This window comes from Papaver somniferum, chromosome 6 (assembly GCF_003573695.1).
Source record: "Papaver somniferum cultivar HN1 chromosome 6, ASM357369v1, whole genome shotgun sequence".
Taxonomy (NCBI): domain Eukaryota; kingdom Viridiplantae; phylum Streptophyta; class Magnoliopsida; order Ranunculales; family Papaveraceae; genus Papaver; species Papaver somniferum.
Genome location: NC_039363.1, coordinates 70,142,516 through 70,162,131, shown reverse-complemented (window position 1 = coordinate 70,162,131; position 19,616 = coordinate 70,142,516). Strand labels below are relative to the sequence as shown.

Genomic DNA, 19,616 nt, shown 5'->3' with positions numbered 1-19,616 from the left:
CTCATCTGAGTCGTCTGGATCTGAGTGAAATCACCTGACTCATCTGGATCTGACTCGATATGTTTGTTTTGAGTCAGATCTGACTCATCTGACTCAAAAAAATGTGAGTCAGTGGTTTGGTCCCGTGAGTCAGGGGTATTTTGTTACCTGACTCAAATGAGTCCGAGTCAGGGGTTATGTCTGAGTCATAGGTCGAGTCAGATCTGACTCAAAATGCAAAACAAACGGTCTGACTGCTGACTCGGCCCGAGTCAGAGGTTGACTCAGATCCAGACGCCGAGTCAGCTGCAAACAAACAAGATGTAAGTGAACCTTGACTTAGTTGGTTTCTTTGACCATTGACCACGGACTTTGACTTTAGACGTTGATCGTTAATTGACCCTATTGACTGTTAGAGACCGTTAATTGACCCTGTTGACCCTAGTGGACCAGGCCTTGTGTAATGGGATTGTTTAGTGGACTTGGTTTAGGTTTAGTACTCCTATTTTGATGTATTGGACCACTTATGGTCCGTATTAGACTTTGACTTCTTCTACAAAGTTGTAGATATTCATAAGACTTAGATATTGGGCTATAGAATCAACCTAATTGAATTAGTAAACCTAACTAGCTATGCTAAAGATAGAGAATGAAAAGGGTGTAAAGTCATAAATGGGCTTAGAACCATTAGTTAGACTTGTATGATTCTTGTATGAGCCATTTTGGCTAGATTCTTAGAGTTCTTGTGTGATTAACAGTTAGCTATTAACAACGATCGATTCAAAGGATGAACCAATGGATCGTGGATCTCGAGGTAAGCGTGGCTTGTCATCAAAAGAGGTGGGAATACTTTTAACTCTTTTGAAACCATTTTTGTTTCTTTTGCAAAAGTTTATGTTTTACAAACTCATGTTTTATCTGTTTGTGCATTCCATACATTGTTTAGTTTGTAATATGATTGTTCTGTTGATTCTTTGAATCTTTCCATGAATTGGAAAGGACTTGTAATTTTTGTCACTATGAATTGTTATGGGAAATGAGAATTTCCACGTGTGGTATAAAGGATATGCTTCTTCATTTATATCTACATGAATTCTGCTTTTATGCTTATTAGGTGTGGAATTTGGCACTAATATAAACTAATAGGGTGTGTAAGGAATTGGTCGACACTCAATATAGTACATTGTTTGAAGAAGGAGTTTGTCCATATACATTGTTTGTGCATTTCCAGTGACTTAGTCACTTTGATGTTTGGGAAAACATGAATTGTTTTCCAAATATTGCTCATGATTTCTTTAAAGTTAAATGTTATTCCTGATGGGCACCTCTTTTAGGAATGATGTGCTCACCCATTCCCACTTTCAGTTTCAGAGACAGATCAGAGTTGCGCAGCGAAAGCTCGAGGAGTTGACTCCGTTAATTAATTAACTTTTTCTATGTCTATTACGTTTGTTTATTCTATTCGCAAACAAAATAACTATTGTATATGTATCATTTGAGAGAAGTTCTTGTCTATATATATTTCTGAGCGGGGTTAGCTTGGGGTTAAGTTTTATAGCAGATTTCTTAATTGATTGTTTAATTAAATAATCTAGATTCTTAGTGCCTCTTTGTTTAGCTAATCTCTTGGATTAGTCAGCTGCTAGCTTTGGGGGAACTACAGATGTTGTCATTGATATGACACAAACCTGCTTCAGAACTGCGCATATTGCTAAGGTTTTTAACCATACAAATATTGCTCTTATCCCCAAAGTTCCTCTTGATGAACTTGTTTCTCAGTACAGACCTATAGGGCTCTGTAACTTTATTTACAAAATTCTTTCTAAAACCTTGGCTAATAGACTTAAACTCTTGATGAACAATATAATTTCCCGAAATCAAAGTGCCTTTATCCCTAAGAGGAGTATTTCTGATAATATTTTGCTAGCTAATGAGGCCATATATGCTGTCAATCACAATGAAAAAGTTGAAGGCATAGCTGCTATCAAACTTGATATGTCCAAGGCTTATGATAAGCTTGAATCAAATTTTCTAGAAAAGGTTTTAACTAAAATGGGCCTCTCTAACCACTAGGTTAAATTCATAAACTAGTGTGTTTATACTGTTTCCTACTCTGTACTTCTTAATGGTATCCCAACTGGGTTCTTCCAACCTGAAAGAGCGCAGAGACAGGGAGATCCTCTCACTCCTTATCTTTATATCATTTTCTCTGAAGCTCTATCATGTTACATTGATAGTCTTCAAAAGAAGAGAATTTTAGAAGGTATCAAAGTTTGTAAATATGCTCCTGAAATGACACATCTTTTATTTGCTGATGATTCTCTCCTTTTTTCAAAAGCTAATTCTCAAAATTTTCAAGTCATTAAAGATTATCTTCGAAAGTAGTGCCTGGCTTCTGGGAAAGAAATAAATTTTGAAAAATCTGATATTTTATTTAGTAGGAAGATTCCTGAGCATAGAAAAACTCTCACTTCAAATCTTCGTTTTCGAGAGGGATGATCAACTCCGCAAATATCTATCGAAACATGAACCCTTGTATGGGTATGCAATTTGAGAAAGCACAACAATGGAAATGGCCAATATTTTAGAAACCCAGAGCAGGGACTTGGGAGAAAAATATCCTGGCACTCCTACTGTGTTCCAAGCTTCTAAAATCCAGACACATATGGGTATTCTCCAAGCTGTTGATTCCAGAATATCTATCTGGCTTCATAAGCACTTGTCCCAAGCTGCTAGAACTACTCTAATTAAACATATTGGCCAAGTTATTCCACCATTTCAAATGGGAGCCTTTCTTATTCTTAAGCATCTTTGTAAACAAATGAACTCTCACCTCTGCAAATTTTGGTGGGGTGAAACCTTAGACCCAAAAGATAAGAAGTTGCACCTGCTTGGATGGGACATCTTATGCTCTCCCAAAGCTGAAGGTGGTTTGGGTTTTAGGAAGGCTGAATTAAATAATCTGGCTATGCTAGCTAGGAATGCCTGGAGAATCCTGGAAAATCCTAATTGCTTACTCGCCACTGTTTTGAAGGCTAGATACTTTCCTAGAACTGATTTCTTGAATTCCAAGTGCACTGGTAAGTGATCTTGGACTTGGAAGTGTCTACATGCCATCAAAGAACTAATTAAGCCCGTGACTACTCATTATCCCATATTCTACGTAATGTATACATCTCAGAGAATCAGATATTAAGTAGTATTGATGCCTCTGTTGAACTGATAATGCTAAGTAGTATAATATACTCAAGATCGCAATAATAACAAAGAACACAAATATAATGTAAAATGAACTAAGTTATCATGAGACACAAGAGATTACGTGGTTCACTTTAGTCTACGTCCACGGGATAATGAGTGATTGTTTTGTATTATGTTATGATGGTTACAAAGATCTTAAATGCTTCCCAAAGTAATAGACAGAACTCAAGTTGAAGTAAATACTTAAGTTCCAAACATTAAAGAGGTATAATCTTAAGACTAGATCTTCTCTCCTAGGTATTGAATTCTCTTAATTTGTTGGTGAAGCTTGGTATTTATGCCCCTTCTGCTCCAGGTATATCTTTGCTGTCTTTGGATCCATCGTTTCCTGATGTACCTTCCGTACCAATGGTACCTTCATTCGCCACGTGCTTTCTCCAGTCGAACTTTGCCACCTCAGCTGACCCACGTTCCTTCGGGAACTTCCCAACCTTAGTACCGATTGTACCTTCGTTCACCGCCAGCCTCTATCAATCTGGTACCTCCACAACGTCTCTCTCCACGTGCTTTGATTATGCGTGTAGATAAGAGATTTGTGAATTTAATGCTGATTAGATATGTCATCTACCTCTCTCCCTTCGCCAACTGCCTCCTCATAGACTAGGCTTTTATTATTTTCATCTTAGCCGTAGAGGTATCCCTTCTTGGGACAAGATAAAGCAGATCTACGAAGGTATCCTCTGTCGCTTGGATTATTCTGTATAGATAGGGCTACACAGTTATCTTGTATGCGGCCACTAAGATCGTGCCACGTGCTCCACAAAATATTGGTATTCACAGTTTGCCCCTTTTCTTTCATATTCTACCGTTTAGTAGGATTAGAAGAAAACTTCCGTTACGCCCCTATTTTTGCACGTACCTATTGAGTGGTCCCTACATGCCTTTTCATGCAATAATTCCCCTTGAATTTCGAGACATCCAAATTTTTGGATTCTCCAGCCGCCTATAAGAAGAGAATAAAGAGGAGGAATTTTCATTAAATTCTTTTTCTTCCTCTCGAACTGTCGATCTCTTTCTCTTTCCGAGATTTTCTCCTGCTGTCAACTGCTACTCTTATTTTTGGTTCGCCAAGGCTCTGGTTCAATCATTCGATTATCATATATAAGTAAGTGTCATTCTGCTTCTTCTCTTCTCTTTTGGATTTTTGTTTTTGGGATCGTTCTTTCTTCGACTTTGGTTTAACTGCCTTTGATCGCCATTGATTTTGTTGGATGACTGCATGCGTTATTTGAAGCTTTCGTTGTGTTTCCCATGTTGTATGAGAGTTTGGGATTGTCATCATTTCGTATTTTGATGTTGATTTTGCCATGCTCGTTCTTTGTCTGCAAATTTATCCATGGTGGTGGATAATCTCTGATTTCTTCTTCTGATGAGTTTAATTCGACTTCCTTTGTTGGTTTAGTTAAACCCATGCCCATAGTATGCTTGTTTTTTTCCCCTAATTTGCTTTTGGCGTCGACTGTGATTTTCGTCCGCCATTGTTGATGGAATGTTCTTCCTGCTGGTGTTAGGGATAATGAGGCTCCCGAAGAAGCCTACGAAGAACGAACGAAAGCACTCTTCATCTACTGATCCACCTCCGCGGATGGACCATCCTGATGCTACGCCATCTCCTCCTCTTGAGGACACTGAGGTACCTGCCGGTACTGAGATGGTTGTGATCCCTGAGGCTGTTGCGGTCCCTGAGGTAGAGGAAGTTGCTGTTGAGGATCTTCCACCTCCTCCTCCTCACTTTGAGCTTCAAAGGCTTCAACTTCGTGACAAGGATAGCTACGCTCACTTGTCCTCAGCTGAGATTTCCAAGTCTTTTCGCCTCCATAAGTTTGATATCTCCTTTGTCGATGGTCATGATGTTCTCATCGAATTCATGATCCGGGGTTTTCTTTATGAAGAAAATACTCTCTTGATTAGTGTTGGTCAGTTGGCCACATGTATGCTCCTCCCTTTGTTTAGTAGAAAGGATCCTTTCTACTATGACGCTTTGTCTACCAGAGAGACCCGGTGAATAAGACTCAGGTCCTAGGAGTCATGCAGTATACTGGTAATTTCTGGCGCGTCATTCGCGAGTGTTGGTATCGTAGCAAGGGTAAGACAACTCTGGAGGCTTACGACCCTTTGCTGAGGGGAGGTCTAAGCAAGAGGATTATACCCCTGCGAACTTCAATGTTACTTACACTGATGTAACCTTCGTTTTCCCTTGGGTTTTCAACCCTGCTGCTTTTCATGAGGTAACCTTCATTTTTCCTTGAAGGCTTTTGCTTTTATATCTTTGTTTGATATTCTGATATCTTTGGTCTGCAGTCTTCCCCTGCTTCTTCTGCTGGAACTACTCCAGGTTCTGCTGCTAGGACTGCTCTGGGATCTGCTGGTAATTCCGTAGCTACTAGGACTAGGAAGATAAAGGCTTCGGCTGAAGTAGTTGCGCCAACACCTGTGGAGGTAAGGATCATTTCCATACCTTTGTGTTTGAAGGTTCCTTAGTATCTTGCTGACGCATGTGTTTTCCCACAGTCCTCCAAGAGAAAGGGCAAGTTGAAGGCTGTTATTAATATTGAGGCATCGGATGAGGATCCCAAGGTTGGTGAGGGGGTGTCGGATGATGAAGATATGGAGGACGTTGAGGATACTGGCCTCAGCCCTCATTTGGATGATATTGAGGAAGATTTTTCCAAGGATAACCCCAGTCCTATCCGTGCTGGCTCAGTGGAGGGTGAGAATCTCCTAGCTGGTAGTGATGTTCCGCTGATCAAACCTATTAGTGTCCAAGCTCCTGCTCCTACTTTGTCTCCAAAGGTTCCTTCGTTTTCTTCCCCTGGCGGAGCATTGCCTGTTGTCTCGGCTGCTATTGAGGCTATAGTTGTAGCTTTCAAGAGTCTTCCTTCGTCCCCTGCTACTCCACTTCAATCAAGTGGTTCATTTGCTAAGGTTGTTACCCCATTGGTGAGAGTTAGCAGTTCAGACTCTCATCCGAAGAAGAAGGTTGTGATTTCACTTGCCATCTTCTACTTCAATGCTACGCCGACCTCGTTAGGGAATGCTCAGTTTGTTTATGATGCCCCTGTTAGCAAAGCTGTTGGACCTCCTCCTTCGTCACCAGATTGGACCGTACTGGGAAATCTTCCTTCTGCTGGTGATATGGACTTGGGTGGTGCTCAAGCTTTTTCTTCGGTTCCCAGCTCGTCCACCATGCCGTCTCTTCGTCATGGTGAGGGGTCAGTAATCGTGCCCCATGTTCGCTCTCAAGATATCGATGTAGTTGTTACTGAGTATAGAAAGGGTAAGCTGCTTGAGAACTTGATCCTTGGTAGTTATGACGATGCCATCCTTGAAGCTATTCTGCGGGACTCGAAGGGTCCTTTTTCTGCTGGGGTTGATCGTCATCATCTGGATAGCTCTTTTGAAGTAGCTTCGCAGTTGGATGTGCTTTCTACTCAATATCCTGCGGCTAAGGATTTATTCTTTGACCCAGATTGCCTTCGCTCCAGCCAGAGCTTTGGTGAAATCCGCAGGGGTAGTATCCAAGAGATGGAGGCTTTCATTGACACCTATGCTGATTTCATTCACCGTCTCTCCGCGTTCTCAGTAAGTGATTCTTACTTTACCGTTTTGCCTTGTTTTGATTCTTCATATGTTCTTATACTCCTTTGTTTGCAGCTCTGCAAACAGATAGATGTTGGTTGTACCTTGTTCAATTTCTATAGGGCTAAGTGTACTCACTTGAGCGCTCTGTTGGAGCGTTCTCGTCAAGAATATTCCCTTGTTAGCACACAACAACCTTCGCCTATTGATGCTTCTTCTGCTTCTAAGATATCTTCGTTGGAGGACGACCTGAGGAAGATTCAGAGATCCTTGGAAGCTTGTCTGTTGTCTCTTGAGAGAGCTAACAATGCTGCCAAAGTTGCTGAGGATGGACGTAAGGCTGCTGATTCTGCCTTAGCTGTTGAGTCCTCTAAAACCATAGGTTCGTTTCTTCTTTTCTTTAACTTTGTATTTGTTCTTGCTTGGTTTCATAGTCTTGAGAAAACCTACGCCTACCAGCTGGTGACTTTAGTGAGATTAGACACCTATGGGAGCAGATAAGCAAGTTGACGTCTGATGTTTGGTATTCTCAGAAAAATCCAATAGGTTAATGAACGTGACTGTTAATAACGAGGCTTAGCTTTCCCTTGAATATGCTCATAACGCGAATCTTGTAAAGCAGATGGCGTTTCTCCGTAAAGAGCATGATGAAGCCCTAAAATGAAAAGAGTGTCTTATTTCAAAGCAAAAGGAGGATATTGCCCTAGTTGAGAGGCGTTTATCCGCCCAAGAAATCATCCACAAGAAATATCATGAAGATTTCGAAGATGCTTGTGCTTTATTAGCCAAAGTTACTACAGAGCGTAATGTTTTATCTTCTGAGGTCCGTTCTCTTAAGAGAAGACTTGTTGAGGCAAGCTCTGCATCGTCTTCCATGTCCCATGCGTCCTTAGTTAAGAAGTTGGAAGAGTTAGAGAATGTTTACCAAGTTCTATCCTCTGAGAATACTTCGCTCCAGATAGATGTGGATGACCTCCGGACTGAACGTGATACCCCTGTGGAAGATATCGAAGAAGCTGATGTGGACCTTGCGGAGGCCCGTCATAGTTTAGAAGAATCCCTTAGCCATGAATGAGGTAGCTTAGGGTCCTTATTTTCCAGCAGCATCCTTTATGTCTTTTACTGCTTCTTCTTATTGCTTACACCCTTTGTACTCGCAGGTCTCCAGGAACAGCTAGCGGGTGAAAATGCCAAGATTAACCGTCTTGAGGGTCAAATATTTCATTGGAGATGTCCCGCCAATTTGACGCTGCTGCTAAGTTCAAGGCTGAGGCGCTCCAGCAAGCTAATGACCAGCTTAGCGCTCAGGTGAGTGAACTTAATCAAAAATTGGCCTATGATTTGGAGACTCAGGCCTCCCAAATGAAGGTTCATTTAGATAAGTCTTCTATTGATTATATCAATGACGCCTTTGCAGAAGATGAACGTCAGGACGAAGGAGTTGTCTTTCCTCGTCTTCCTTACCCGTGATCATGCCGTGTCCAGTCTGTCTTAACTGAACTCTTTGTTGTATTATGCCCCCAGATGAGGGGCCTTTGTATCGTCTCCTTTCCTTGAAACAATGCTTCGTGGTGGTTTGACCTTTTTTATCTGCAACTTTTAAGACGCGTTAGTCATATTTTGGTAAAATTATTATCGTACCTTTATTATTGCATGAAAATTTTGTTTGTAGACGTATTGTGTCTAGATGATTGCACATTCAGGTCATCACAAGGTGCTAAGGTATGTTTAACCTTGGGTAGAAAATTCATCGTCCTACCTAAGTATACTTTGGCTAGAAGGTACCGTGGTGGCGAAGGCTCCTACGTGGGCAATAGTTTTTCTGTAACCCTACGCGTTCAGCGCGAAGGCTTCTTTACTTCGACCAGGTATCTATAGGGGATATCTTACTTTTTATTATTGCCTCATGGATGGAGCCATCACTCCGAGGATCCTAGTATTGACATATGCGCAGTTATGTCTTGCCTTATCTCATCGTCAGTCCTGACGGAGGGTGTCTATTCTAACCCAATTTTGTACCTAATCAAAAATTGACTTTCTCTTAGAAAAAAGTTTCTTTCATTGATTCGTAAGGTTCATAATACCTTTTATCAGGGATAGAACATGGTGGGCTATTGCCCGTTCCCTTATTCTCCTGAGTAATCACCATTCTCTTACGGGTAGTACTTTTTTAGGTACATTGCATTCCAAGGGTGTTGCAATACTTCACCTTTGAGGGTTATTAGGTAGTATGAACCTTTTCCAGCGATGTCGTGTATGATGTAGGGCTCGTCCCATGTTGGAGATAGCTTTCCCCACTCATTCTCTCTTTGATATGGTGGTATCTTATGCAATACATATTCTTCGACCACAAAGTTTCTAGAGATGACCCGTTTGTTGTATTCGCGAGATATCCCTCGTTGATAGTTTACCATCTTTTGCAAAGTCACTTCCCGTCTTTCTTCAAGATCATCGAGCTTCTCTAGCATTAAGTCCGTTGTTAGGTTCTTCTCCCATGCCTCCGTTTTTGTTGTTGGACGTATTATCTCCGTTGGGATGACTGCTTCGGCTCCATAGGTTAGCAAGAATGGAGTTTTTCCCTTAGCCGCCCTTCTTGTAGTTCGGTAGTCCCATATGACGTTGTGCAGTTGTTCGCAACATCTCTTCTTGTATGCTCCTATATTTTTCTTCAAGTTCATCGTTATTGTTTTGTTAGTCGCCTCCGCTTGTCCATTGCTCTTAGGGTATATAGGAGTGGACTTGTTTTTATGAATGTTGAAAGTGTCGAACAACATATCTGTATTTTTTCCTTGCAACAGTTTGCCATTGTCAGAGATTATGGCCGCTGGTATTCCAAACCTGCATATGATTTGCTCAAACAAGAACTTAAAGACATTTGTGTCCCTAATTATCGCCAAAGCCTTTGCTTCCACCCACTTGGTAAAGTAATTCGTAGCCACAATAAGGTATTTTCTCTTCGAGGTTCCCTCTATCAAAGGTCCAATAATATCAACCCCCACTTGAGAAATGGACAAGGGCTGATGACTGAGTTAAGATCCGTTGTTGGTGCTTTAATATTCCTGGAAAAGCGTTGGCATCTCTCACAGCGCTTAGCCACGTTCTTTGAATCTTCATCCATGCTTATCCAGTAGTATCCTTGAATTTTGGCTTTGAATGCCAAGGACCTTCTTCCGCTATGGTTGTCGGCATCTCCGCTATGTATAGCATGCAATATTCTTCTTCCTTCGGTTCGTGAGAGGCACCGCATCATAGGCCAAGAAATGACCTTCTATACAGTATTCCATCACGCAAGCTATACATTGCTGCTTTTGATTCAAGTTTCCAAGCCTCCTTGACATCTGCTGGTAAGGTACCTCTCTCAAGGTATTAGTAAATTGGAATCCTCCAATCATCCTCCGCTCCGTCTTCATTATCTTCGTCCGACATAGATTGGTCTTTGTCAGATTTTTCGACTTCGTCATCTGGTTCTTCTTTATCTTCTTTTCCTTTCTCAGCCTCTCTCATGGATCGAGTCTGGACGGCTAAAGCCTCCTCAGCTTCTGAGATTGGTCCCTTTATCGAAGGCTCGTATATCCTTCCAATTTGCACAGAGGTGGTATTTCTGTCCCTTAGCATCGATGATATGAAAGATAAGGCATCCGTGTGTCTGTTATTTTTTCGACAGACATGTCTGAATGTAACATTGTTGATCTTTGACGCATGCTCTTGTGCTAACTTTAGGTACGAAGATAGTACTGGATCCAAAGTTTGATATTTGAGCTCGATTTGTTTAATGACTAACTGTGAGTCACTAGTCAAACGAACATCTGATAATTATATCTCCCTTGCCAAGCGTAGACCATGTATGACCGCCTCGTATTCCATGATGTTATTAGTGTATTGTTCGAATTCTAACCTGAACGCATAGATGAGTAGGTCTTCGGTAGGGGTTGTTATTACAATCCCTATGTCTGCGCCCTCTCCATTGGAGGAACCATCTACGAATATCTCCCACCTCCGTGAAGTCTGAGGTTCCAAGAGATCTTCTGGTTCTTGCTTATCTTCCTCCATTCCTGAGATGTCATCTATCTCCGCTTCGTCGTTGAGAGGTAGGTCCGCCAGAAAGTCTGCTAAGATTTGTGATTTCTCAGCCTTCCTTGTTTCAAATATTATGTGGAATTGCTTGATCATGGCATTCCATTTTGCCACCCTTCCAATTTTCTCTGTATTGTCGAGGATTTGTCCTATCTGAGCCTTTGTAAAGACTCGGATAGTATGTGCGTCGAAATATATCCTTAGTTTTTGTGTTGCCACTACTAAGGCATATATAAGCTGCTCCAACTTTGTGTAGTTACGCTCCGCCTAACTGAGTGTCTTGCTGATGTAGTAAATGGGGTTTTCTCCTTATCCTTGGTCTCGTACCAGTACTGCGCTCACATCATAGCTTGTTGCTGCTAAGTACAAGGTGAGAATTTCACTCGGCTCCCGCTTTTGTAGGATGGCTACTGAAGTCATATTTTCCTTGATTTTATGGAAAGCTTGCTCGCACTCCGTGGTCCACATGAACCTGCTTCCTTCCTTAGTGTATCGAAAAATGCTTTGCATTTATCTGATGATCTTGCTATGAATCTTCCCATGGAAGCTAAGATTCCATTTAGCTTTTGTACTCATTTTAGTGTTTGTGGAGATGGCATTTACATTACTGCTCTGACCCTTTCGGGGTCTACTTCTATTCCTCGCTTAGTTACCAAGTATCCTAGGAATTTTCCTGAGGTTACTCCGAACGTGCATTTTTTCGGGTTTACCTTCATGTGAAAGATTCTCATGGCTTCGAATATTTCCCTTAGGTCTGACAGGTGGTTTTTCGCCTCTTTGCTTTGACAAGCATATCGTCCACGTAGACCTCCACTATCTTGCCTATCCACGGCTTAAATGTTTTGTCTACCAATTGCTGGTATGTTGCCCCTGCGTTTTTTAGTCCAAAAGGAATCCTTGTATAGCAATACAAGCCTCGTGGGGTAAAGAACACAATATGATCTGGTCTTCTTCTGCAAGGGCGATTTGGTTCTAACCTGAGTATCCATCCATGAAGGATAGCCTCTGGTGACCTTCGGTTGCATTGACTAGTTGGTCAATGTTTGGCAGCGGGTAGCTGTCTTTGGGGCATGCTTTGTTAAGATTGCTAAAGTCGATGCAAATGCGTACCCCTCCGTTCTTCTTGGGCACAATCACCATGTTAGATGTCCACGCGGGATACTTGACTTCTCGTATGAACCCTGCGGTTAGTAGCTTTTGTAACTCCTTTTCTACCGCTTCTTGGTAGAAGTCTGCCACCTTACGGATGCGTTACTTGAATGGTGGTATTTCTGGTTTGAGCCGAAGGTGGTGGGAGACCAAATTCGGGTCAATTTCAGGCAAGTCTTCTATTGACCATGCAAAGGCATCTGCGTAGTCTCTTAGTAGCCTTTGTAGTTGCATCTCCTTTTCCTCTTCAAGTAAAGTTCCGATGTTGATCATTTTTTGCTCATCTTGCGTTACGATGTTGATTTTCTTTGTTGGTTCCACCGGTGAGAAGGTTTATTTCTGAGGACATTGAGGAGTGATTTTCTGTAATTGTCATTTGGCAGAGACGTTCTCCTATGGGGTGGTGATGAGTGCCAAATATTGCATATATCTACATCCTTTTATTGGCAATTATCTCATCTTTTGTGCTTTAATTCCCTATTTTATCCCAAATTCTGTATATTCATTGTTTTCAAAAATAAATTCTTTTACTAATTAATTTTGTGTTTTTAGGTACTAAATAAAGCTTGGATGATTTGATAAGCCAAAAGAGTAGGCAATTGGTGGCCATAGGCGTAAAGGATAGAGAAACTCAAAAGAAATGTTGCGCAAAGAGCAGATGCAATCTGCTTGAAATTCATCGGCAAGTCGCTTGCAAGAGCTACTCAAGCAGTGGTATTGGTAGAGAACCCAGAACCCAAGATCCAAACCCGTTCTCAACCTGAGCCGTCATATTTGAATTAGTTACCCAGCATCCAACGGCTCATCCACTCGAGACATCAAGTTTGATACTCTTGAACAACACCCGAGCCTCCCTTCTTATTTCTCCCCTTTCCCTTATCGAGCAGAACCTCATCTTCTCCATTTCTCTACAGTGCCACCATCTCCCTCCATTAACTCCATCTCCCACGCCTCAGCACTCAACCACCTCCCTGAGAAATAATTAAACCTCTAGTCGCTACCTCTCTCAATCTTATCTATTTTCTTATCAGGAATAGTAAACCTAGAAGATAAGATTGAGAAAGCTAGGGTTAGGGTCTATCTTCTACAGTGGAGGAAACATCCAATTAATGAAGTTGCAGAGATGAATTGAAGAAGGAAAACGTGTTTTGGGGAGTTGGGTCTCCATTAATTATTGAATTGGAGTTGAATTGAGTGATTATTGTATATAAATAGAGAAGGAGTGTGACGAAAAACTCATGCCCGGATTAGCCGGTGCACCAAGCTGTAGTTTATATTTGTTTTCAGTATTTTCATTATGTTCTAATTCAATAACTAGGGTTTAGATGAATCCCTTGATTGTATGCTAAGATAGTCAGTTTTCATGTTGTTGTTCTTGATGTGCTTAAATTGATTTAGGATTGATAGTTAGCTAATAGACCAAATGAACATGTGATAGGTTGTACTGTAAGAAGACAACTTATACTAGGGGTGAGTTAGGGAGATTAGTTGATAACTTATCCATTAGAGACCTCTCTGGAAGAAGACTTGTGCTTAATTGATATAGGAAGGATTAGTTAGCTTTTTGATCGAATGATCCTGTGATAGGTTGTACTGTAAGAAGACAACTTATACTAGGGGTGAGTTAGTGAGAATAGTTGATAAATCATCCATTGTATTCTTTCCTGAAAGGAACAAGAACATAACTTGAGTAAGTATTGCCTTAGCATAGGATTAGGAGGTGGATTCAACTGCCCTAGTGCTCTTCCACATCTTTGTTTACAATCTGCTTTTCTATTTTGTGTTACATAATCAACATCTAGCCGTATCGGCAAACAAAGCCCCCTATTCGTGTTACTCCTGTTTCGAATCAGTATAGTAAGACCGTAACTTCAACTTACACCCACCTTGTCCCTGAGGATCGACCTGTATTTTCCTTGTCTACAATAGGACATTGTGGACTTGCAATTTGACATAGTCGTAGGTATCTTTACAAGCCTACCAAGTTTTTGACACCGCTGTCGGGGACTCGGTAGTGGTGTAATTGTTTCCATGGTTCGACTTTACTGATTTTTGTATAAACTTGTACGTATGTGTTTCGAATTTTCTATTATCTTGCTGTCAATGTTATAACGTACTCATTTTTATCCATCTATATATACCTTTCATATGTTCTCTTTGTGCTGGATGATTCTTGCGTAGCAGTAGGTGTTTCTTAGATGTACATCAATTCATCTTTTTATTTCAGTTAGTTTACTATCATTGTTCTCTACCTGATTTAAGTCTGTTACATTCTGTAGGTATAGTTTGCATCCTGTTAATAAATATAATTGTAGTTTTGATTTTTCTTTCAACCGCATCATCATATATTCTGCATAGTTAAAATCATTTGTCATTGCATTTTGCAGTTCATCTATCCTTAGTTTAACTTAGTTATTTCCATCATCTGTGTATATAATTTTCACCTCATCTGTGTAACAGTTCCGTAACATATTAGCTGTAGGTTTTGTTTTCAGTTTCATCTGCATATTTGCTAGTTTTTCTTTCGTTTTCTTTCTCAGTTCTTTAGTCATTGCAATCAGTAACCTGCCTTTGCATTATGTAAGCTTTGTTCTGTAGCATCTTAGCGGTGTCATGTGGCTTAGTTTGTGCATTCTGTCTGTATTTATAGTTTAAAAGCATCTATCACCTTGTAATTTATCATCTTGCATTTAGGTCATGGTTATTAGTCGCATCATTTAGCTGTATTTTTGCACTCGCATAGTTCTATATTATTTTGAAGTATCTCATGTTACTGTCTCCCTGTATATATATCCATCAGTAAGTCATATAAGATTGTGATGTCTTTGTCTTGGTTTTAATACCTACTGTTTCATTTTGTAACTTGTACTTGAACTCGAAACTGCATATCCTGAGTTGCCCATATCTCAGCTGCATTGTGACATCCCCCTTGAGATTTCTGAACCTTCGGCTATGCTAACCAATCCTGCAGATCTAATTTGTCCCCATTTCAGCTGCATCGTACTTGTTGCACCATTCTCGAATATAATTTGCACCTATAGGTCAATTATCTGTAGAAATAAGCGTAGCATTATATATGGTACTGCTAGTTAGCTAGCATTTTACAGTTCGTCAACACCCGATCCGATGCAGTGACCAGGTGCCTGCGGTACTGCATCTGCAGGACAAGCATCTTCAGAAGAAAATCCACAGCAGTGTCACCAGTCCCAGCATCCCTGCACTTCATATCACATAATCCCCTTTCTGAACTCAGTATTAATGTTTTTGTATCCTTGATTCACCTGTACAATTCAAAATCCTGACAACCTCTTTTGAAGAAACAGGTATTTGTGAAGCTGAGAAACAAACCAATGAGAGAAGGGAACGAGCAACAGAACTTGTTTATCATGCCTGAACCGGGTTTATGCCGGCGGTAGTCTGCAAACTTTTGTGCAAGTCAAGAGAAGAGAACTGGCAGATACAAAGTTGATGTACATCTAGTCTTGGTTCTGTACCGGCAGTGTTTTGCAAGTTGTTGTGCAAGCCAAAATAAAGGCAGGTCCTTTGTACCGACTCTAGCCTGTTTGCAAAGGTAAGTTTCTGGAAACTCACTTTAATCCGACTACCGTCTTTTGTGCTATTGCCTGAATGGTTTTGATATTTAATTAGTGAAAATAGATTCTTAGTTGTGTTGCAATACGAGCTGGCCACTTGTTTGTTAACCACATCTTAATTGCTAAACATCAAATAAATCATGTCAGGATTTTGGTCTGCAACTGGGGATGGGAACAAATCCATTAGAGAACTTGCTTATGGGCATGCTTCACATTATGAGCCATCCACAGACCATGATGTCAATAGTTATAGGGATTGTTTTGGACATTCTCATAGTCCTGAGCCTCAACACGTGGACCCTAATGACTATTCACACATGTATCATCCACCACAGAGTGAAAATGAACATTTTATTAGTGCCTCACTCACAGATTTGTCAGTTTTGGATCAGCTAGAAGCTCAAATCACTACTTTGGAAATGCATGTTTATGATAAATCTGTCACATCTACGTCATCTAGGTAAGTTGAACTTTCCGTTTGCATCATCTGTGGCTGCACAAGTCATTTAACTAAGCAATGTCCTCAAATATATGCTTTTAGGCAATATAGGGAAGACCACGTTAATTCTTTCTATCAAAAATATGAAAACTACCCCTATTTGCAGACTTGTGACCTAGAGTACATAGATGACCCAAATTTTGCATGGACTGATAAACATTTCCAAGGTAATCCATATGGACAAGCCTCTGAATTTCCTTTCTGTAGTGACCCTCATGCTCAACCATGTATTGAATATCCACATGCTATGAGGATACTTACTGTTGAAGACTCTCCTTCAATGGAACAAATTAATGCATATTTATATAGGATTCTGCTTCATGTACAAAAGGAGGGAAGGGAGGAATTTCATGATAAGGTGATTCCTAACGAGGTAAATTTTGAAAATAGTGTTTATGTTTCTACCCAGGAAACTAATATTGAATACGAACCTAATCTGGAGGTAAATGAATGGACTAGAGACACTATGGGTCGGGATAGAGATTTGCATCCTTGTTACGATGATGATGATGATTTATTGGAAGAGCATGTTTACTCTGAAAATATTCTTGCGGAATCCTCTGTTTCTGAGACATTAGATTCTGTTACTGCTTCTTCTGATTCTCTTATTCATAACACTGAAATTTCGGGTGATGTGGTTACTCATCTTGAGCCTGTGCAAGTATTCTGTGAAAATGAGCATGACTTAGGAAAGGTTGAATTATCTGTTGACACTAATGACCTAATACCTGAGAATAACTTTGATGTGTCTAATTACATTCCTACGCCGCAATATGATTATTCTTTTGATACTGATTTGGGTACTTTGGAAGCTGATGATACTGAATTGGGGTTTGCTGATTTGTTCAATAACTGTGAGCATGATAAAGCACTACTTGTTTCTGAATTGGGAAAAACTAGACTGCATAGTGATATTTTTGAGCCTAAAAATGAATGTAACTTAAATGCATCTGATTCTCTGCCTAGAACACAGTATGTTGCTCCTCTGATTCTCTTATGCATAAAACAAAGGACACAAAGGTTTTGGATGATGATTATGAACTGGGACTTGATGATTTGTTCTATGAAAATGAATATGATATACCTGTTTCTGTCTTACGGAAAGTGTGTGATGGTACTAGTGGCCTTATACATGAAAACAATTTAGACGTACCTACTTCCATGCCTAAGTCACAAACTGATAGTCTTGCTTCTGACCTGGAGATTATTCCTTAAGAATGTGCTAAATTCATGTTATTGACCGTTCCCAACCTAGGGATAGAGTTATGTGCATCTCAAATTCTTCTGAACATCTTGTCCACTAAATATCCTGTCATTGAGAAGCTACATCTGGAGTCCCCTCCTGTTTCTTTGCCCATCCCTGAACATGTCAATTTAGACTTTGAAATTATGCAGGAAGTACTTCAAGATCTGATAGTTGTTGATAAATGTCATATCTCTGTAAAATTCAGGTTTGGGGGTAACTCATTTGGTTTAGCAACCTTACTTAAATTTCTGTCATGTAATAAAAGTGTGAGGCTACTGAAATCTTTACATGCTGTCTTTTGGGTTGATCCTCAACTCTTTAGACTGTTGATTTATGGTGAATTTTCCTTGTATATAATCCAGTAGATAATTATATTTTCTAGATCTTCTTGTATATATGTGTGCTAATCCAATGTGACATCAACTGAGTTACCGTTGGATTCTAGCCTTGAATAATGAAGCTCTAATCTCGCTTTCGCCGACATACCGGTAATCTCTTTCCTTTTCTTTAATCAACATAATTCTCATGGTATGTTTCTGTTTAAATTATTATCATATTTTGAAACATTGAGGACAATGTTAGATTTAGGTTTGGGGGAGTATTTTGCATATAAAGTTTTTAGTCTTTTGCCTCAAAAAAAAAAATCGAAAAATCCGAAAAGTTTCAAAATCTTTGTAAATATTTGCATAAAACCTCCAACTTTTAGAGATCTTAGAGTCACTAGCATGCTTCTATCTATGTTTACATAGAGAGTCTGACCGAAATAACTGAACTTGAAAATACTGGAGAACACAATCGGGTTTCTTGTTTGTCTTAGCGTTAAAGTTGGATTTAACCATGCCGGTGGGAAAATTAGGTGCATCAAAGTTATTTGGTATTAGAGTTGTGATCACCCTTAGTGGGATACTACCTATTTTTACATCAAGAGAGGCACCAACCTTCATTTTTGTGACTATGTAAAAATTCCTTTTAGAGTGTGTGTCACCGTACGTAAATTCTGGGTAGGAATGGTGAGCTACCCAACTTCGCACCACTTTCAACACTATTTTTGATCTCTTGAGTGCTAATTCTGTCAATCATGAGGATGACGTCTAAAGGTGAAAACTCCTTCTTGTAGTTTGATTTGCAGTTAGCACCATTCTCTCTCTTTCGACAACATCAACAGATCCATAGAAACACATCATCATCAACAAGCAAAGCAACGTCAGATTCTATGAAGAAAGTTGAAATAGTCCAAGGTTTACATGCAACATTAGAAGGAAAAGAAAAAGTCTTATTTAAAAGTGAAGATACAGTACAAAAAGCAGAATTCTATACACTAGTGAAGACTTATCTTACAAGAGCACAAGAAATAGAAAATGAGAATCAATGAAGTTTATGAAATCAAGACAATAAAGGTTGTGAAGAATCAAGTTATAAAGTCCTTCCATGGCATTAGCAGTTTCATTATTTATTTTCAATTTGTCATTTTCATGTAATTCAAAAAACAAAAAAAAAAACAAAAAAAAATGGAAAAGAAAAATACAGTTTGTTTTTAATTTTGTTTAAATAACACCATGGTAAACAAGAAGTATTGAAGGGAGGAAAATTCAAGCAACAAGGAAATTGAAGAGAAAAATCAGAAATTGTCAAGGTTCTCAGAAGTTCACATCAACAGTTGAAGACCGAAGACGAAGACGTTTTTATGGATGTTGTGAGAGTGGTGTTGATTGCCGATCTGATGTGAATGTAAGTGAGTACTCCCATCCTTGCTAATGGTTGATTTCCTTTCTTAGAGATCATTTGAAAAAGATTATTTTTCCCACAATTTTGTGGAGTCTCCAGAAATTATTTCGGAAGGTTATCCTTCCCACCATTCAACGTGTGCAGAATTTCACTCTTTATTCCTATCTGCACACATGAGAGACTAAAAAAAAGCGGTATTTTTGAGTGCATTTATCATAAAACCCTATTGGTGAGGCAGAAGTCGAGGCTTGTGATCCCTCTCGAACCCGAATTCTTTCATATGGTATGGTTACTTCTCGCTCAACTCTTAAGGATGAGAATGCGTTCTTTGGTAGTTCTAACTTCTTATTACTAGCATGCAGAAACTTTATGTCCTCATAGCTCCTTGGATGCTTGGAACTCTATTACGCTCTAAAGTTGGGGAAGGTTTTGTAGGTACACCTCTGGTAGGCCCTCACGAGACTACAACTCGTCCACTAGGGACACCTAGGGGTTTAAAGGCTTAGTGCAT

At 39.9% G+C, this 19,616-nt stretch overlaps 1 protein-coding gene across 1 annotated transcript; it reads left to right on the top strand.

Annotated features, from left to right (window-relative positions):
• Nucleotides 1–12,956: 12,956 nt before the first annotated feature.
• LOC113287913 lies at nucleotides 12,957–18,950 on the top strand. Its single transcript, XM_026536789.1, has 2 exons — nucleotides 12,957–15,613; nucleotides 16,544–18,950. Exon 2 carries the CDS (start codon nucleotides 16,601–16,603, stop codon nucleotides 17,279–17,281), a length of 681 nt encoding a protein of 226 aa, XP_026392574.1. The 5' UTR covers nucleotides 12,957–15,613; nucleotides 16,544–16,600; the 3' UTR covers nucleotides 17,282–18,950.
• The last annotated feature ends 666 nt before the right edge of the window (nucleotides 18,951–19,616 follow it).

Bases quoted from the DNA above. Each gene is read 5' to 3' on its own strand.
- LOC113287913 (XM_026536789.1), top strand. From the start codon at position 16,601: ATGGGTCGGGATAGAGATTTGCATCCTTGTTACGATGATGATGATGAT.